Raw genomic sequence first — 22,160 nt, 5'->3', positions numbered from 1 at the left:
AGAAAAGTAGATGGCAAACAAGAGATTACAGCACAGAATACCAGGGACCTCACTGGTGACTGGTCTCTATGTAGAGGTAGCATGGTTTGCATCTAGTAAGGAATAAAGTGAAAGCCACTGCAGAGGTTCCATTGCCTCTAAATGTTATCAAGATAAAAGCATAGTTGGACTTCATGATTTTTTTAATTATGTGCTAACCTGTTAAATTGGTTGGTCCATTGACTGTTTTCATCTGTGACCAAAGCTACAACAGCATACAATATTTATTTAAATTGACAATTTGAGTGTAGCCAAGCAATCATCATGTTACTGGGAGTAAACAAGAAAACTAAGAGAAAGCCTACATGGACAAGAGAAGAACATTTTGGAACCTGAAAGTATAAAGGAAATATCTTGCAACTAAGCCAACATGTTGTCTAAAACACTCATTACAAAGTCTTGCAGCCTTGTTAAACGTTTGCATCATTCTGTAAAGCTATGCTGTGAACATGGGGAGAATAACACGAATCAGTGTTTCAAAAATATGATTCCTGACTACATCCTGCTGAAGAGCTTACTCGTTATTCATCTGACAGTTCATCTTTACTTTATGGCATATGACTTTGCACTTCTGCACAGACTGTTTGACTGCAGTAAAATACCCCTTGATTTTATATACCTACTAAACAAAAGCATGCACAAATTGACATAGAATATTTAGCTATGGTTTTCATAATCCATGGATTTCATGTACATATTTTCCTAGCAAAGTTGTTACAATCTATACTAATCAGTTGCTTTTACTATCTACATCAGCCAACAACCACCCAGTGCAGTGAAGAGAGACCTAGTCCACAGATTAGTTCACTGGGAACACTTTGATGGATAAGACTTCTGAGGCCACATGATAAAATTACTTCCAAGCCAAGAAGGTATGTATGTTACGGATTCCAGAAAAACATACAGACTTGGATATATCTTATGGGAAATTGGTCCTCTCCAAACCAGCATGGCTTTCATCCTCACTTTAGTATCACTACTGCCCTCTACAATTTCAATTAATACAGTAAACCCACATAGAAATGGAAGTCATCTTGTTTCTGCTCTTTTCCTTATCTAAAGCTTTCAACATTATATCTCCTCTCTTATGCTTGCCGATTCTTCTCTAGCCTGGTTATTAACAGAAAACAGATAACTGTCAAACAGATAGCATGCTGCCAAATGTCAGAATTACATTTCAGCCTTTTCCCCAGTTTCAGTAGGTGTGCCCCAGAGTTCAATCCTCTGACCTCTAATAGTCAACATATTCACAAAAAGACTTCCACATACCATGTAAGCACATCTCTCTGGTACAATATGCTGAAGAGACCACCTTCATAAGCTCTGTCCCAACCATAGGGAAACTAAAAGAACAAACTGAGAAATCACCAAAGAAATGCCAAAGAAGCTTGACTAAACAAAAATTGACTTCTCCCTAATCCCAAGAAAAGCAAACTAACTTTATTTACCCCCAAACAATTCATTGCACAAAAACATCATTCACCATAACCTTATCTAACAATGCAAAGATTGAACTAGTAATACATACCAAACTACTCAGAGTACACATAAATGAACATAAGAAGTTTACTCATCAGCTAAAATTAGCTGAAAAGAACCCCCCAAACTTGGTGCGCTCTGCAAAGCTGGCAGTGCTAGAAAACAATGCAAAGCTGTCGACTCCCTATACTATTCCTATTTATACCAGTCTTCAAAATAAATTAACAACAGCAATGCTACAATAAAGTGGCCACATTTTTGCAGCTAATCTCCCATACAGATCTCACCACTGCCTGGCTCTGAAACACTTAATCTGAATGGAAATGTCCTACCATCATGTAGATTTCACGCAGTTAGCCACAACCCATAACCTTAGTCACAAACCTGAAAACTGTCCATCTCTAAATAACCGTATTAACCTCTATTTCCCAAATGGAGAGGAGAGGGTGGCCTAATGGTTAAGGTGTTTGCCTTACAAACACAAGGTGCAGGGTTTGAGTCTCACAAGAGATAACTGGCTAGGCTTAAAATAGCTCACAAGAGCAGTTAGCTTAGTACTAATCTATGAACCTAAGATAACCACCAGCTTTTTGTCATTAAATCGGACAATACAACAGGTGCCTCCTTATACTCAAGCTATATTTCTCAGCTATCAGACATGAATCCTACCCAAATCACCCAAGCAGATAACAATAACTTCTTCAAAGTATACCTACAACAGCATTTAATGGACACCTGACATTGTTTGTGTACTTCCCCAAGCTAAACTATCATATGACCTTTCTTTCATTCTGCCACATTTGTTAATTTCTTTCTTTCTGGTCACCTGTTATTCTTTGGACCACGTGTCAGTTTCTACCAATACACTGCTCTGATCTTCCTTTCTTTCTGCTTCATCTGTTAATTTCTACCATCACTACTGTTTTGTTTTCTGATACAACAAACTGTAACTAGCTTTGGTCACTCTTTCTCTGTTTTCAGTTGTAATCTTATAACTGAAACCTAAATCAGTACTACCAGCATTAGGGTCCTAGATAACTCTCTCTGTATTAGCTCTAATATTTCTTTTTAACTATATTGTAGAAATTGTCCTATTGTTCCTATACATAACCCATACTCATTAAAATGTACTATGGCACAGACACTGTTCACCTCTGTACTTGTTTGTAAATAGTTTTAACAGATAAATGCCAATGCAATATTTTACTTAACAACCTAACATAAATGTAACTGCTCTTCTGTAACTACAGCCCTAGAAAATTGTTAATGACTGCTATTCCTCTGTGTTTCATATTTCATTCACTAGCTTATTTTGTGATTTCTGCAATGTTTTTGTAAACATGTGGAGCTTTTCTCCCTGTCATCCACTAAAACGGGATTTCATACCCAGATGGACTATCTCAATAATTGAAAGGATCAAACATTACAGTCAGTAAAGTACTATACTATAAGTCACGAGCAGAGCACCAGTGTATGACTGCCAAAATTATAATTATTTTTCAAGTTCATGAATAGGCCTTGAAAGTTTAGCATAAACTAAATTAAGGCTTATGCCATATGCTCTAGAAGCTATAGGCATATACTGTTAAGTTTCAGTTGCAATCCCTGAGCAAAATCTGTCTATAATATAATACTAAAACTACTGCCCCAATCTCATTCTGGTATGTGCAGAAAAAAAAAAAAAAACAGCTTGACCATATTTTATATGCAGTGGCCTGGCATGACCAGGATATGAAAAAGGAAGCTGAGATATGTGAAGAAAGCCACAAAAACAAAACGTCACCACCAACTGCACCTTAACTCCATTGGGAATGTATATATGTATGTATGCTTACATTACCAGTATGCCCAACTGCATTGTGTGCCATTTTTATTGGAGGCCAATGGTGAAGATCCAATATAAAGAAATTTTGAAAAAAATAATGAAAAATAATATTACACTACATGAACAGAGTTTTTACATAATACATATACAAATAAGAAGATGCCAACAACATGTTAAAGCAATTACATCATTAATATGTTAGCATGTAGAAGCAATGAGGGATCTCCTGCCTACTAATCAGCCACATCTACCAATAATTTAATTAGGACATAATCAAGAAGGAATAATGTAAATTTTGTAACACACCAACATAAAAATGCAGACTGGGGGCAGCATTTGGTAAGAGAGACTGTACTAATCAACATAAACACAATACAGCATTTGGAAAAGCTGAAGAGAAAACAACTTACACATTGACAAAATGGCAATTTATTTATTCACTATTGACCTGGTTAGTCTTACCAGACTTGCAGTCTGCTTTCACAAGAAACCCAAGATGGTATTTATATGACTAGAAGTTGGCAAGGTCATCAGAGATCTTCCCCTACTCTATTCACTGTTATACTTCCTGACCTCTGGTCCGGGGCAGAGGCAGCTCGGAGAAGCAGGAAACAGAAAGTCAAACATGAAGGAGAAAGAACGTGTTTCTCATTTTTGGAGATGACTGACGCTATTAATCAAACATCTGAAAGGTTGGATATGTTAAATAAGAGTTGGAGGTTGAGTGGTGTGGAGAGAAGGGAGAAGAGGAAGAGAGAATCAGTTAACAGGCAAGGAGTCAAAGTAGGTATTATGGATTTGGAGGCGTTATTTCAGCAAATTTTGTTTTAACGAATGTTACAACCCTCCAGTTGTGGGGGGGGGGGTTACGGGATGTTTATTTGAAAAAACTAATAGAGCAGAGTGAACTGGAGAGTGAAAAGGCAGTGTCATGGGGTGATATAACGCACAGAATACAAGAAGAAGTTCAATAAGGAAGGAGGAGCTCATATGCACAAATGGTAGGAGAAGGTGAAAGAGAAGAGAAGAAAACAGAAGTAAGAAGAAAGCATGGACTGGACAGGTATGAAGTATGGGACAGCATCATTTCACCACTGGGTATTAAACCCAGAGAGGTAAGAGCGTTTATGTGTATTAATAAAGACACTTTTTGTGACATTTGTTTGAGGAAGCACAGCATATGGAAACGTTCTTGGAACAATATGAAAAAAGAAAGAATGAAAATCTCTGGAAATTATATGCCGTGTAAGCATTTAATAGGGAGGCTACAAAAGAGAATTCATTCAATCTTGTACTGAAACTGAAAGACATCATGTAAAAGATTCATTTAAAAACTGTGAGTACTGCTGTAATGGACATTACAAAGATTTATCACAACAGAGGTTTAAGGACAGTGGGATGGGAATGAGCTGTTGTGACAAAAATAAATTTTCATTTGTGGGAAAGTTGGTCATGAAGCAAAAGAAATGTGAGCAAAAATGGATAAAATGTGAAAAGAATAGGACATTCATGGCTGGACTGTAATGTTACATAGAATCATACACAGGAGACAAAGGTAGACCAAGAAAGAGAGAGAGACTGCTTTAGTAGATAACACAGAGGAGACACAATGAAAATAGAAAAGAGGAAGAGATATCAATGGAAGTAAAAGAATATATAAGAGGAAAAAAAGAAAAAGGAGAGTTAGAAGAATAATTAAGAAATTCAAGCGATGAAGGGGAAGATAAATGGATAAGGGTTAAAAGTAAAATAAATTCTATTGGAAAGAGAGTGAAAGAAAGCACAAATTAAAAAACATAGGGATAGGAGGAAACAAAAAATAAAAAGGATAAAATAGGAACATTTTCATAAAGTGAGAATCCTAGCAATAAATGTAAATAGTATAAAAATGTTCAACTAAGGTTAGAAGTGTTAGATATGGATATCATAATATTAAAAGACATAAGAATAACAACAGAGGAAGAAATAATACATGTAAATGGGTATGGGAAGGTACAGTTATATGGAAGATAGGAGAAGAAAAATGCTCAGACGTAGCAATTTTATGTAAAGAATGTATAAAAATTCCTGATTACATGTTAGTAGTATTAGGAAGAATATTAATATTAAACATAAGATGGAAGAACCAAATATATAGGGTAATTATACTTTATGCATACACATTACAGAAACAGAGAGAGATTATGTTTATGAAAATACTTGATTATGTTAGTGTGAATATGCTAGTAATAATAGTGAGAGACTTTAACTGTGATTTAAGGCAGAAGAAAAGAATGGGCAGCTGTAACGCTAATTTCAGAAATTTTTAAAAATGATAAAATGTACTTATGGAAAAACAAACACTGGACATACAAAAGGAGCAATTTGACAACTGAAACTGATTATTTTGTAGTATCAGAGAGTTTAAGGATATTATAACAAGGAGTTAAAATTATAGTTTTTTCAGACCGTGCAGCAATTTGAATAGAGATTCAAGAAAAAATGGGCTATATAAAAAGAATTAATGAATCAGATTTAAATGAGTATGTAAAGGAAATATTACACCAACTACTGTTATATCATATACACATGAAAAGATTTTATCAAGATTGGAAAAGTTGGTGGATTAGTCTAAAAGAAAAATATAGAAAAGAAGTATTGGAATGGCAAAAGTCAAAAAGAATATAAGATAGTTGTAAATATGAAAAAATCAGTAACCAAACTTAAAAAAAAATAATAATAGATAATAAAAAAGAGTTTCTAGAAAAAGAAAAAAAAAAGTTGTATGAAATGAACCAAGAGAAAATATAAAAAATGCTATTCAAACAAAGATATTTTTACAAGGAGGAAAATAAATAACATTTGGGTTGTGAGGGTGGCCTAATGGTTAAGGTGTTTGTCTTACAAACACAAATCATACTTAAGTAAAGTAGTTAAAGAAAAGATAAGAGTAATAAGAGGGTTAATGAACGATGAAGGAAGCCTAGTTAACTACACACAAAAAAAAATAATGTAGACAGAAAAAAGACATATTTTGAAGACTTTTTCTACATGTAAAACTATAAAGAAGTACAAGTGGAACTTAAAAAATAACTGAAGAAGATAAGAGAATGGAAAAAAAGATTACAATGATAGAATTAAAAATGTTTTGAAAATGGTAAATGTAGAAGCAGCTACAGGTTTAGATGGACTTGAATATCCAATGTATAAGGAAATGCAAGACTGGCAAAAATAATATTTTAGAGGTGTTGAATGAATGGTTTGAAAAAGGGTAAATGATGAAAAAATATGTATGGGTGCAATGAAATTTATTTGGAAAAAGGGAGAAAAAAAACAGACAAAAGCTAGAGACCACTAGTGTTAAAAATGTTGATTACAAGATTTTTATAAAGGTTGTAGAAAAAAAAAAGAATAGCAAGTAAGGCTAACAAGTGACTGAATGAAACATTTTTTGGAATAAAAGAAAAAGGAAGTCAATAACTTTTAATGATAATAAGAGAACTGGTAGATGATGTAATAAACAGGAAAACAGAACTGAATGTATTAGTATGGGATGCAAGTAAAGCATTTGATAAGATACAGTATGAAACATTATAGGAAATTTTGAAAAAACATAATATAAGTAACAAGATAATCAACATTTGGAAATATGTATATAAAAAATAAAGTGAAACTAATGGTTAATGGGTGGTTAAGTGAGACAATAAAAATAAAAAATGGTATTAAACAAGAATGAAGGAAAAATGAACTGGGTAGTGTAGCAATTTAATCACAAATAACAAAGATTTCCGGTTAAAAACCCTTCATCAGTATTAACTCAATATCCTACTACAAGCAATTTATATAAACCACAATTAAGTCAAAGCCAATAGAATTCATCATATGTTATTAAAGAAATACCACATTATTTTTAAAAAAAAAACATAAAATCATTACATAAGCTCTAGTATATAATAAAACAATTACATAAAACAATTATTAATTAATGTAAACAATTCTGTCTTTGTTTTAAAACAGGTTTCAATTATATCATTTGATTTAAGCCAGGTAATTTGTCGGCAAACACAAGGAGTATTCATTTATATTTACTAAACTCTAGCTTAGTATTCATATCTCCCCATCTATTGTTCTTGGTTACAGTACCAGTAACCTTAAACATAAAACCATGCTCCAAGTTAGTCTCATTTATATGTTTAGTTAAGGCATTTGTAAGAACCGTCCGTCTAATATCAGAGTTATGTTCAATTATTCTATCTTTGAGTCTTCTGTTTGACTTACCCACATAGAAACACCTGCATTTTTTACACGTAGCCAAGTATACAATATTAATACTATTACAAGTTGCAGCACGTCTAAATTCAAATTTTTTTTTCCAATTGGTGTATCAAAATAATTCACATCTTTATCAATATAAGTGCAACAACAATTATGACATGGGAAGGTGCCATATTTTACTTTGGTCAAATTCATGTTCTGCTTTATATCTTTGTAGCAAAGTTGTTGTTTCAGATTTATACTGTTTCTATATGCAAACCTAGGTATAGAATCAATAAAGCTCCTTAAATCTGGTAAAGCTTGTAATATAGGCCAATTATCAGAAATACTTTTTCGTATTTGTGAAGTAGTTCTATTGTATGTTGTTACATATCGAAGTTGCATATGGGTAACAGGGACAGTAGATGTTATATCTGTAATATTTCTTCAATCCCTAAAATATGGGCTAGCATTACCATCTCGTGATCCAACTATTTCATTATAATAAAATGAAATCATGTTGGTATCATAACCTCTATCTATAAGTAGTTTAGTCATTTCATCCGCCTGTTGTTGAAAAAGGTCAGCATCAGTATTCAGTCAACTCAGACGTTTCATTTGAGATTTAATTATTCCCCTAAAAACATGGAGGGTATGCATGCTTTTATTATGCAAATATTTGTTACCATGTATTGTTTTTTTGTATATGTAGTATGTATGTCAATACCATCAAAATACAGTGTCACATCCAAGAAATTAATTCTATTTAAAGAGTAGTCCATGGAAAATTTTAAAAATTCAGTACTACTATTCAACATTTCAACATAGTCATCCAATTCACTTTTACTGCCTTTCCAAACAAAAAAGACGTCATCTACAAAACACTTAAAAAACAAATATTGTCTGATAAAGATACAGTACTATTAAAAATGGTCTCACATTCCCAATAGTCTAACGCTAATGTTGCATAGGTATTGACCACCGAAATACCCATGGCGACGCCAGATACTTGATGATAATACTTATTATTAAATGTGAAAATATTATTTTCAAGGACCACTTCAAGCAATTCACAAATTGTTTCAATACGATGTCCATCTAGTAACCCTCTTTCACATAACAATTTTCTAATTGCTGCTATTGCATATTGGTTAGGAATTACAGTGAAAAGGGACTTAATGTCCATTACAACCATAATAAAGTTGGTTACATCAGTGTCATAAAACCATGTGCTCAAGCTAGTTAGAAAATGTGGCGTGTCCTTGATATAACTTTTCACATATTTCAAATAGGGAGAAAGACAATGCTGTAAATAAATTGAAATGGGCTCGGTAAGCCAACCACGTCCAGAGACAATTGGTCTCATAGGCGGGTTTGCAGGTGACTTGTGGATTTTAGGAAGGCCATACAAAGCCAGTATAACAGGTGCAGGTATTGCAAAATAGCTAAATTTATCTAAGTCAATATCCTTCATCAACTGCAAATCATAAATTATCATATTTACTCAGCTTATCATTTGTCTAATATCTAACCCAGATATTTCAACAAAAATATCCCCATCAGTCAACAGTGCATTCATGCTAGAAAAATAATCCAACCTATTCATTAATACAATCGCACTGCCCTTGCCAGCCTCTTTTATAATTATTTCATCATTATTCTTCAATGCTATTAAGGCTCTGCATTCATCAGTAGTTAGATTATACAATTCACCCTTTCTCATATAATTCTCTAATTTGTATTTCACAAACATTATTGAATGCACAAACAATTGGATGGCTTATACGGATAAATGTGCTCTTGCATTTACATCCAACCTGCTGTGTATTCAAAGTATCACGAAAAGTTAGTTTTAAGTCTAGTTCTCTGCAAAACAATTTTAAATCAGTTAGTGCATCAGTCACTATACCCAAGCTGTCTGGTATAAAGTTCAAACCCTTTTGTAACAGCAGTACAATCGCTGGCATAATCTCAAGATTGGAAAGATTAACAATAGATTTAAATGCAGGTGTACTCACTTCCGCATCTTGTAGTTGGAATGGGACCCGCTCTGGCTCCTTTCTCTCTTCTTCTGTGCTGGACGCCCTCTCGATATGCTCCATTGCTTTCCCTGCACTTGTTCCGGTAGTTTCAAGTGAACAGGTTGCTGAGAAGGCTGAAAAGCCAAGGGAGTGTCTTTATTTTGTGAACTAGCCAATCATTGAGCAGAAGGTGATGCGTCCAAAGTACTATGCACATTGATAGGCTTATAGACCGGTTGCTCTCTGGTCATCAGACTAGTAGGTGGTCTAGCTAGTTTCACGGATGTTTCCATTGCATTAACTATATCCAACATATCCACTGATTCCCGTGTTTGTCCACTTAGACTGCTTGTATTATTAGCAGTATTTCTCAATGGTTCAAGAGTGCTTTGTCTGGGCCATAAGAAGATATGGCCGGTATTAAAGTCATTGATATCTCTCTTGAGCTTGCGACGCTTGAGAGCCTCCATCTTCATATCATATTTGTGCAATCTGTCTAACATTCTATCATACTTGACAGTATGCAAAGTAAAGTTAGGCAGTGAAGAAATCTCACTTTCTTGTGCAACCATCTCCTGTTGCATTTGTTTTTCAGTATCTAAGAAGAATTCATTCATTAGGTTCATATATTCAAGGCCCAACTTAATATTCATTTCTTGCCATTTTCTAAGAAGTATGGGATGCATGTTGCCATACAAGGGCATTTGCAATACCCTCAGACCCCGAGGTACAATGCCAAGCTGTAGGTATACATTAAAGCTAAAATGCTGCTATTGTAATACCTTGTATTTCTCAACTTTATGTTCCAGCTTCTTCAACAACGTGGCAACGTCTGGGTCGACATCCCTCTTGGTTTGCTGTTGTATACCATCTTGCAAGGCAGTCAAGGAGGGTAAAGGATTATTTTGTCCCAACAGGTCGTTCAAAGTAAGACTCATATCTGACTGAAAGTGCAGCAGAGTAGCTGTAAACGGCTGTGAAAAGAGTAAAATTGTAGGTAGAGAACTCCTCATATCCTGATATTACAATGTAACAGTCAAATCAATCATGGATTTAAGTGAAACACAGCTCGAACAAAAACACAACAAAGGAAAAACGAACTGGGTAGCGTAGCAATTTAATCACAAAGAACAAAGCTTTCAGATTAAAAACCCTTCATCAGTATTAACTCAATATCCTACTACAAGCAATTTATATAAACTGCAATTAAGTCACAGCCAATAGAATTCATCATATGTTATTAAAGAAATACCACATTATTTTTTAAAAAAACATAAAATTATTACATAAGCTCTAGTATATAATAAAACAATTACATAAAAAAATTATTAATTAAGGTAAACAATTCTTTGTTTTAAAACAGGTTTCAATGATATAATTTGACTTAAGCCAAGTAATTTGTCTGCAGATAGAAGGAGTATCCATTTATATTTACTCATCTCTAGCTTAGTATTCATATCTCCCCATCTGTTGTTCTTGGTTACAGTACCAATAACCTTAAACATAAAACCATACTCCAAGTTAGTCTCATTTATATGTTTAGCTAAGGCATTTGTCAGAACCTTCCGTCTAATATCAGAGTTATGTTCAATTATTCTGTCTTTGAGTCTTCTATTTGACTTACCCACATAGAAACACCTGCATTTTTTACACATAGCCAAGTATACAATATTAATACAATTACAAGTTGCAGTACATCTAAATTCAAATCTTTTTCCAGTTGGTGTATCAAAATAATTCACATCTTTATCAATAAGTGTAACAACAACAATTATAACATGGGAAGGTGCCATATTTTACTTTAGTCAAATTCATGTTCTCCTTTATATCTTTGTAGCATAGTTGTTGTTTCAGATTTATACTGTTTCTATATGCAAACCTAGGTATAGAATCAATAAACCTCCTTAAATCTGGTAAAACTTGTAATACGGGCCAATTATCAGAAATAATTTTTCATATTTGTGAAGTAGTTCTATTTTATGTTGGTACATATCGAAGTTGCATATGGGTAACAGAGACAGTAGATGTTATATCAGTAATATGAAATAGTTGGGTCACGGAATGGTAATACTAGCCCATATTTTAGGGATAGAAGGAATATTACTGATATAACATCTACTGTCCCTGTTACCCATATGCAACTTCGATATGTAACTACATACAATAGAACTACTTCACAAATACGAAAAATTATTTCTGATAATTGGCCCATATTACAAGCTTTACCAGACTTAAGGAGGTTTATTGAGTCTATACCTAGGTTTGCATATAGAAACAGTATAAATCTGAAACAACAACTATGCTACAAAGATATAAAGGAGAACATGAATTCGACTAAAGTAAAATATGGCACCTTCCCATGTTATAATTGTTGTTGTTACACTTATATTGATAAAGATGTGAATTATTTTGATACACCAACTGGAAAAAGATTTGAATGTTGATGTACTGCAACTTGTAATAGTATTAATATTGTATACTTGCCTAAGTGTAAAAAATGCAGGTGTTTCTATGTGGGTAAGTCAAATAGAAGACTCAAAGACAGAATAATTGAACATAACTCTGATATTAGACGGAAGGTTCTGACAAATGCCTTAGCCAAACATATAAATGAGGCTAACTTGGAGCATGGTTTTATGTTTAAGGTTATTGGTACTGTAACTAAGAACAATAGATGGGGAGATATGAATACTAAGCTAGAGTTGAGTGAATATAAAGGGATACTCCTATCTGCAGACAAATTATCTGGCTTAAATCAAATGATATCATTGAAACCTGTTTTAAAACAAAGACAGAGTTGTTTACATTACTTAATATATTTTATGTAATTGTTTTATTATATACTAGAGCTTATGTAATGATTTTATGTTTTTTTTAAAAATAATGTGGTATTTCTTTAATAACATATGATGAATTGTATTGGCTATGACTTAATTGCGGTTTATATAAATTGTTTGTAGTAGGATATTGAGTTAATACTGATGAAGGGTTTTTAACCTGAAAGCTTTGTTCTTTGTGATTAAATTGCTACGCTACCCAGTTCATTTTTCCTTTGTTGTGTTTTTGTTTGAGCTGTGTTTCACTTAAATCCATGATTGATTTGACCATTAAACAAGAATGCTCAGCAAGTAGTATTCTATTTGCATTAGTTATGAATGCAGTCATTAACAAGATAAATTAGGTATTAGAGGAAGCTAAATATTGCACAGCAGTGGGTATTCAGATTCCAGTAATGTTTTCTTATGCAGATGATCTAGCAATAGTAGCAGTTGTACAAAAAATAAAGAATGGATGAACATAGCCATTAAAACACTTGACAAAGAATTAAAAGTATTAGGTTTAAGCATTAATGAGGAAAAGGGACTGGGATTCTTAAGAAAAATAGAAGGTATTCAGTTTAACAAAGAAGAACTAGAGATTTTGGGTTTAAAATTTGGTAGGGAGCAACAGAGAATGACACAATGGGAGGACATGATATATAACACAAGGAACATTTGTATGCTTTGGAGATCATTTAAACTTACAAATAAGAAGAAAGCATGTTTAATTAATTTGGTAATATTAGGTAAGTTGGCACATTTAGCAAATATATTTATAATACAATTGGAATATGACCAAGAATTATTGAATGTGTTATTTGCATTTATATGGGGATCTAGACTAAACCCTATTAAAAGAGGAATCCTTTATGTTACAAAAAAGGAGGAAGTTTGGTTTTAATAAATCTAAGTGTATATATAGCTTCACTGGATGTATATAAAATATTAACAGGAATTAAGAAAAACAGAAATTTATTAATAAAGATAACAGAAGAAAAATATAAAGTGATATGGGAAAACCTTAAATGTTTAAAAATAAGTAAACAATTATTTGTACGGAAATGAGAATAAATATAAAGAAAATATTATTATGGAAGATTTAGTTAGGCAATATAGAAAATAATAGGAGAGAAAGGTATGAAAGTATAATGGCAAAATTGTATTATATTTACACTTGGAAACACTTGGGAGAAAAAAGTAAAAGCTGTAAAAGCAAGAATGATAATATTTGAAAAATATGTGGAATGTACAGATTTTTTTGTAGAAACTGTCTATAAATGGGATTCCAGTAAAGGCAAATATGGCATATAAAAAATAAAAGATAGAGTCTGTATATATTTAGAGAATTAGAGACTGCTGAAGATGTTTTTTGAAATGTAATAGAGGAAATCAGTTGTGGAAAGAAATGTAAATATATAGCTATGGGCATGCTAGAATATGGACACTATGAAAATATGAAACAAAATGATGTAAATAGATTAGATGAAAATTTTTTTATAATGTAGATTGTCTGGAATGAAGGACTGAATGAGATAAAATTTAATGTGAAATGAGTACTGTCAGAAATTTTGAAGAAAATAAGATTTTGGTTGTGGAAAAAAGAGTGGGGGGAATTGAAAGTTAATAAAATGGAAACTATGCAAGTCAATTTTAAATTATTGTAAATGATCTGTAGAGTTTTATATATATATATATATATATATATATATATAGTATATTGTGAATTTTAATAAAGACCCCCCTACTATTTTCAATATGTGCCATGGGATCTTTTATGTTCACCTGAGCTATTAGGAACTTTAGCAAATGGGACTTCAGTTTAACATGTCATCTGATGAATGACACACTCAGGAGTGTAGCACTCTGTTATGCTACATTGCAGTATCATCAATCCATTTACCTAGTGTGGGAATAGAACCAACTACCTTCTGGTCTTCTAAGCCAAAGGCGCGTCCACTAGCTGTTGAGCCAGTGACACTACTATTTATGGTTAGGTTAAGCAAAAGTCATAATCTATTGCATAGGAATAGCTGAATGTGGAGACATTCAATAAGATGGTAGAGTTTTGGGTAAGCACATATATATATCTACTGCACAGATGCAGGTTACAGTAGCATGAATTCAGAAAGATGCTATGAGTTTTGACATCCATGTAAATGTTATAGAGATGAGTCATTCAAAAAAAAAAACGATGGTAGTACAGACATTTCCGCAGATGAAAAAGGATAATGGTAAAAGTGGATACAATACTTTGATGAGGGGAAGATGAGACAGATTGAACTTATCTGTAACAACTGCAGTTTACCACATAATTATAGTGGTTAAGCAAGGATTTTTGAAGGTCTGGATGTTACTTGCAATTTTATTTTTGCTTTTTTTTAAATACATGATAGGTTGTTCTATGAGGGACCTTTGGAATTTCTTAGTAAGGCATACCCGTAAGTGCTTTGGCTCCTAGATGCTTTGATTAGTAGACTGTCATTTGAATGCAAATTTCTAGGGAGATGGTGCCAAGAATGTTTAGAATGAAGATACGTATAGGCACTGTTTAATAAGATATAGTTAATTTCTATTTTACTATTGGTCACTACTGATAGTAGGGGGTTTGCAGTGAGGGGATAGTGTAAAGAGACTAGGGTAATTTTTGTGGACTTATAATACATTTGTTCCAGCTTTGCTATGTGAATTGTGCAGAAAAGACAGGGTCTATACTGTGTATGTATTATGTCAGTCCATTTCTTTAAAAATGTTTCTGATCTTGACAGATGGTCATTCCAAGTGACTGGATGCCTATACCATTAACTCTGCTTCTTTTCAAGCAGCTATTGAAAAAAAAAAGTTCTAACATATGTGTTATCCAGAAATTATTGTATCTGATAATGTGGAATTTACAAATTTTCTAAAAGTAATAAGAAAAGTAAAGATTCCATGGCACATATGCCATGGTGCCCTGACCAACTTTCTCATAGCCAATATGAATACCACCTTGGGTTTCCCCTGAAGAGAGGCCACTGGCATAGTAAGACTAACCAGACAACAAAGCATAAATACAAATAAAAATAAAATAAAATAAATTACTCATATAACTAGTGTAGCATTCTACACTTCTTCTATTGATTTAGCAGAGAGAGAGAGAGAGAGATGTACATATTTTGAAGGAATTGATAAAGGGAATGAAAGTGGAAACTGTGGAAATAATACTATCATGGTTCCTTATCAGCTAAATAATTAATCCCCTGGATTGTCTATAGCAGAAATGTTTAAATGGGAAGACTGGGGCAGGTTCATAGAATTTCTGAAGAAGCTTAAGGACCACTGGTCACTAAGGAGCTTGATGCCATGTATCCCATGTTGGAAAGTGTGGATACCCATGTAGTCATCTAGTCCCTTATTGAAGGCATAAACTGACCAGCTATGTTTAATTGAGAGGGGGAATTTATTCCACAGGACTGGACATATTTGAGATATGAAACAGTCACATTTCACAGTATGGTGGATATAATTTTTTATTGACGCTGAGTGTCCTCTAGTGTTCTGGGTTTCCAAATAGCAAGGGGCCTTTAATGCTCTACATGTCCCGTATAGGTCTCCTCCAATAAGGAAACAAGACACAGAGGATTTGTTCTATAGAAGACAAACCTTGAAGTCCCCTGATTCATGTTATATGAAATGTTTCTACCTTCAAGTGCACCAAATGGCATGTGATCAGGTTACAGAACAGGATAAAGTATTCCATAACTGATCAGATAACACCTGGATAAAGGGGGATGCCTGCCTCTTTAGCATGGCTTTCAACCTCATGGAGGATTATGTTGGCAGCTCTGTATGGTTAAACACTGAGCTGCCATGCCACACTAGTTTCTGTAAACATCCATAAAAAAGTGTCCCTATGGCACAGCCCTTCCTTCACCCCAGATGACCCATGTTTGACTAAAAGGACAGCAGCTGTAGAGGTCAGACGGGAGAATGGGAGTGAATGGCCAATGCCGGCTTGCCCATTCTGGTGGGATGGAGGCATCCTAGATTCACTGCAACAGCAGCAGCATTAACATCCTGGTGGGCTCCATGCTGCAAATGGTATATCACTTGATTAGGAAGGCTGCACGTCTGCAGCAGTGAGCATACACCTCCTGAAGGCAGTAGATGTGGAGCTTGCCAGGCTGCCACATGATACTGTGGAATAGGACAGCCTCACCACCATCAATATAACATGGCACCAGTGTCCTTAACCTCCTCAGTGGCCCTGGTTCAGTCCAGAAAATGAAGAGCTGCAGGAGGATAACAAATCCAGAAAAAAAGTAGATTGCAATGCAAACTTTACTTAAACATACAAGATAGAAAGTTTTACACCTGGAGATGAAATCTGTTTGGTTCAAAATGGATTCCTAAAGGTATGGTGAGTTGTCTGGGACTTGTGTCTTGTGTTTTCATTGGTCATTTGTTAGTGAGGAGGCATATTAATCAGATGCAGGGCAAAATTCACACAGAATTAATTAGTTTGTGAAACAGAAAAATAGGCAGATGGTTCACTGAGCAGCACAGAGCTTCCTATTTGTTTGCCACTAGAAGCATGCAATCTACATGGGAAAGTTTCAGATGAGAAACCTGAACCTATGGTGAGAAAAGATTATCAGAGAGACCCGTTCCTGTAACTGTTGTGACAAAAGGCATATTCTCATAGGTGTGTTAATTTCAGAGGATTTCCCTGTGCAAAAGCATTGTGAGAATGTGGCAAGAAAAACAACGGTAGATAAAACAGTGCAGATGGGGAATCAAAGCAGCAGATAGAGGAAAATTGCAGTTCCTCTCTACAAACAGATGATAAGACCCTAACTGGAGTACTATGTGTAGCTGTGGAGGCCATACATCTGAAAGGAAGCAAACAGAACCAAGGCTGTTCTAGAAGATGAGGGCTACGACTGTTTAATATCTGTGGTAAGAAGCCTTAAACAGAACTTAACATGCACACGACAGAAGGAAACATAGAGAAAGGGGAGGGGGGACATGATACAAGATATTCAAATACTTTAAAAGAATGAGTAAAGTTCAAGAAGGCAACGTCTTCAAAAGAAACAGCACAGAAACAAGGATCGCAAGTAAAAAATACAAGAGAAGTTGGACGTTATGCAGAAATAACAGTTCACCAAGAGAGTTATAAATAAAAAGACAGAAAGAGCTTCCACAAAACAGTTGCAGATTCACAACAGCAAAAAAAATCCAATGTTATGCTAGGCAGACTAAAACCTTACACAAAAGAAAAAGAGGAGGCAAGTCAAACATAAATTCAATTACAGGAACAATGTCTTCATAGTTTGAGTAAAGAGAAGAACACATGGACCTAAGAGGTCAATGTCTGACATTAGTTTCTGTTTTATAACAAAAATGTCCTAGACTGACAGACCTACGCCTTACCAGAGATTGCTTGCTTCCATCCTTCCTTTCTTCAGGTTTGCCTACTGAAACACTCTCCATGAGTGACATATTTGAATACAGCTTGTGCCCCCTTTAGCATGAATGACTCCATCAAATTTACAGTATCACCATTATGCTGGACCTGGCATGGTGGTCTTATCATATCCCTCCTCTGGGAAAGAAAAAGACACCATTATTCTCTTACTGCTTTATTGCCCTCAGATGGTTCTCTGGTATCCAGGCTATTAAATTAATCCAAGCTTCTGGTGCCACATAAAGGAACTTCCTCTTTGGCACTGTGCCAGTATGTTTTATGTTTCTGTGTTAAAAATCCTTATGAATGGTAACTGGTTGCTGGACTACATATTAGTTTTCCATCAGTAATGTGTGATGTGACTAAGATTTTGGAAGTCTCTTTGGTTGTAAGCTTAGTAAGGATCTTTAAATCTAATACAGCTGTAGTAGTTATCATAACAATACAATTACCAACATGATATTGCTTTAGTAGTATTTGCTTAGCCTGTTATACCTTACATATATAAAGAAACAAGAACATTTTCTACCAAATCCCATTAAGATTTTCCCCATAAACAAGTCCTGTCCATCTCCGAATATGTTCAGCAAAGATGAATTCTGGAAATACTACTTTACTTGTGATGTACTTAAAGCTTGTTTCAGTGAATCAGTGACTTACAGCTTATATTACATGCAGATAATGCCCTTCTTGTTACTTCAGAATCTGTTACTGAAGCCAAGTTCAAAATAAACCAAGGACAGAGGAAAACTGAACTGGGATGAGTTGGTATGTAGCATAGCCATATCAATCAGATGTTAAACACTTAACTCACCAGTGGTTGCAGAGGGCACCCGATAGAATTTATCCCTGTATTGACTGACAGATGATATACTGCATTGTGGGAACGTATCTCATACAGTGGTTCATAGAATAAAACTCAGCGTCTGTCATGCTTATCCACTTAATTCAGAGGAGTCATGCTTATCCACTTAATTCAGAGGAGTCATGAAAACAGACTGCCTACAATTTGGTGATCTCCAGCTAATTACATTGAGATCCAGTCCTGGCCATTTAAATGCACACTGGTAGCACTACCCTTTATATCCTTTTTCACCATACTGCCAAGTTCTTCCATGTCTGTGCTTATATGCTGGATAAGTGTAAAATGGTACAAAAATTACACAGGGCACTATCAACAAAGAACTATCAAAGTCTCAGTCTAGCATTTAAATAATCTGCATGGATTGTCCTCAGAAGTTTAAGTTGTTGCTCAGGACCAAACCTTACAGTAAATCTTTCAGGCCATCTAGCAGCAAGCTGTTTTGTAAAACCTAGACAAAGTGAAGAACTTGTACTATGGACTATTGAAAGGGAGGCCTTACCAACATAGAACGACTCTTACCAAAGTTTTAGCCTCTGTCAAAATAGGAACATGTCAAAAGCTGCCCAGCAAGTCTCTGTTTTGCATCACACTTACTTTCTTGCTAAGCGGTTGTGCAATTGATATTTCACACCATTACATAAACTGTATGCCACAAACTATTTACATGCATAACTAATAATTTATCATCTAATTAAATAAAAGCTGTTTCTAAACGTCTGTTATGTAATTTCTGTCATGGGGTATGATAGGCATACATGTAGCAATATATACTGCAAAACGACTAACTTGAAATACATGCCTACTCCATTTTCTTAGTGCAAGAATTCTGGACAAAGCCAAATGTAATGGGGCAACAGGGGCCCAAACTCAGGGACAATATTTTAAATATTGTTTATAAACTTAGTTCCTAGAATAGCAGGCTTTGCATTAGCATGCATTTGTTTGAAATACACAAAGTCTGAAACTGAAATGTCTGTCATTATTTAGTGGCTTCAACCTCTCAATGATTTTAAATAAATAAATATGTACCATCACATAATTAAATAAAAATAAATACAATTGCCAGAAAACAACAAATTTTATGAGGAACAGACCAAAAATATGAGGCACATATCTGGACATTCAGCAAAATTCTGGATAGATGACGGGTATGCCTGCACCTAGCATGTTACATTGTACTTTTGGGATTATAAATTTCCATTAATTTCAGATGAAAAGATGAAAAAGGAACTTAGTCTCATCTGATTATTCATTTACCAAACGCAGATAAATGCAGAAAGTAAACAGGCATACACTAACCTTTGGCACCCATCTCCAGTAGAAGCAGATATAAAGAGCACCGAGTCCTAGAAGTACAGAGCTGGGCTTTCCCCAGTATTCACAGACATCCTGCAGTACAGAAGAAGAACTACCCATCATTTCAACCTTAGGTCAGAATTCTCACAAAACAACTAAGGAAAATACAGTTTAAAAAAAGTAAAAGTCTATAAATTCTCTTTGACACATGGACAGAAAAACAAACTATGTGGTATTAAAAAAGAGAGGTCAATATGCGGTACAAAAGCTGGTATGTATGTTCACACAGCACATTGACCTGTATGCACAGAATGCTCACTGTCATCTGAGCAGGACTTCCTTGCTGAATTTTTCCGGTATGGGCAGGGAAGTTAATTATGTGCCTGAATGAATGCTGTGAAACTGAATCTTATCTTGAGAGGTTTAATGAGCCACAATCCTGGAATGCAAGACATCTGGTACAGACGACAGACTAACAGTTCAGAACAGCAGAGATGCTCTTTAAAAAAAACACATAGGTTCATGCTGCTGGCATTTATACAAGACAGCTTCTCCCTTTAAAGACCCAAGGCTCTGTCGCAGCAAGAAGCAGTACTTTTTTTATTCTGCAGAGCAATGTCCTGCCCAAATTTATGCAATTCCTAAACAATGTAATATAAGAAGTGTAGAGGAGTGAGTGGCAAGTAATCCAACATCATGCAGGCTGAAAATGTTTTAGCTGGAACTATGTTTCTAAGTACTGTTCACAGTGAATCAGAGGTGGATGAATTATTGCTGTAATTTTTAGAGAGCAAATACTTTGATTTTCCTGGTTTACATTTGTGTACTGTTAGTATGTTATTCTTGTGAAACTAGCTAAGACTCACTAGACTAAAGTACCAGTTTTTAAGTGCAGCCCAAAACATTTAAGACTGGTGGATCCGTTCAGACATCAGAAGTTGCTGAAAAAGATATGTACTTATTTAGCAAAACTGGTAAGCAAACTGACTTGGTTTGAATCACACAATAGTGAGGTGGAGGCTGGGGAAATCAAACGCCAGTTAGCAAGTATAAAGCCTGTTTGCTGATTTTTGCAGTCTTTCCCATCTCTGCTTCAAGGAAACTAAGATGGACAACAGATAGAAGTCACTTCGGCTATCAGATCTGTTAATTTCCTGACCTACCGGATACAATGTACGTCATTCATCTACACCACATACTTCCTTTTCTCAGTCTTGTTAACAGCTGTTTTATGCCCGTCTAACAGCCTTGATCTACTTCCTCCTTAGAAAGTTTTTTTCCCCAGTCACTGAATGATCTTTCTTTAAAGAAATACCCCACTGACATTCCCCCTGTGCTGTCACATTGTATCTTGTGTGACGAGTCTTTCTTGTACACCTCATTGTGAATTATATTATCTTCTTTCGGCTTTTTCCCAGTTAGGGGTCGCCACAGCGGATCACTGTCCACTCATGATTGGCAGTGGAGTTTTACGGTGTCAAGTTGCCAGCCCAGCACCCAACCTTTCACAGAAGGCACACACATGCACACACTCACACCTACGGCCAATTTAGAGTGTCCAATCCACCTACAGCATGTCTTTGGGATGTGGGAGGAAACCGGAGCACCCGGAGAAAACCCACGTGACCACAGGGAGGACATGCAGACTCCATACAGAAGGCACCCCAGCTGAAGATCGAACCGCAGAACCTCTTGCTGTGAGGCGGCAACGCTAACCGCTGCACCACCGCAGCAGCCCATTGTGAAATATATTATAATGGACTCTAATGATGCCAGTTACGTAAATAACAGGTTTATTTATTTAGGGATATACACTAAGATTTGTTTTATTTTTACAGTGATTTCTACCACTTAACATTCACTGTTTTATTTCTACTGTGTGACCTGCTTCTATCCTCTACACGTACTTGCAAATCTGTGGCCTCTTAGAAATGCATATTCTGCTCTAGACAATGTTTCTATAAAGAGAGAACAATTTTATGGTGTCTGCTGGAGATACCTTAATTATATGCATTCCAGTGTCTCACCACCCCTCATTTAATATCATTTATTTTGAATCCCTCATCATTTTATATGTTAATATTGCTTTCCTCATATATATATATATATATATATATATATATATATATATATATAT

At 34.9% G+C, this 22,160-nt stretch overlaps 1 protein-coding gene across 1 annotated transcript in view; it reads right to left on the bottom strand.

Annotated features, from left to right (window-relative positions):
- Positions 1 to 20,377, bottom strand: part of LOC122794159 (protein ABHD1-like) — a 565,767-nt gene extending 545,390 nt beyond the window's left edge. Inside the window, exon 1 of the mRNA XM_044062358.1 lies at positions 20,027 to 20,377. Within this exon, the coding sequence (XP_043918293.1) occupies positions 20,027 to 20,146 (120 nt within the window). The 5' untranslated portion in view covers positions 20,147 to 20,377. The remainder of the gene's footprint in view (positions 1 to 20,026) is intronic.
- Positions 20,378 to 22,160: the final 1,783 nt, after the last annotated feature.

This window comes from Protopterus annectens, chromosome 2.part1 (assembly GCF_019279795.1).
Source record: "Protopterus annectens isolate FY-2018-M chromosome 2.part1, PAN1.0, whole genome shotgun sequence".
In the NCBI taxonomy this organism is placed as follows: domain Eukaryota; kingdom Metazoa; phylum Chordata; order Ceratodontiformes; family Protopteridae; genus Protopterus; species Protopterus annectens.
This window is presented reverse-complemented; position numbering and strand designations above follow the sequence as displayed.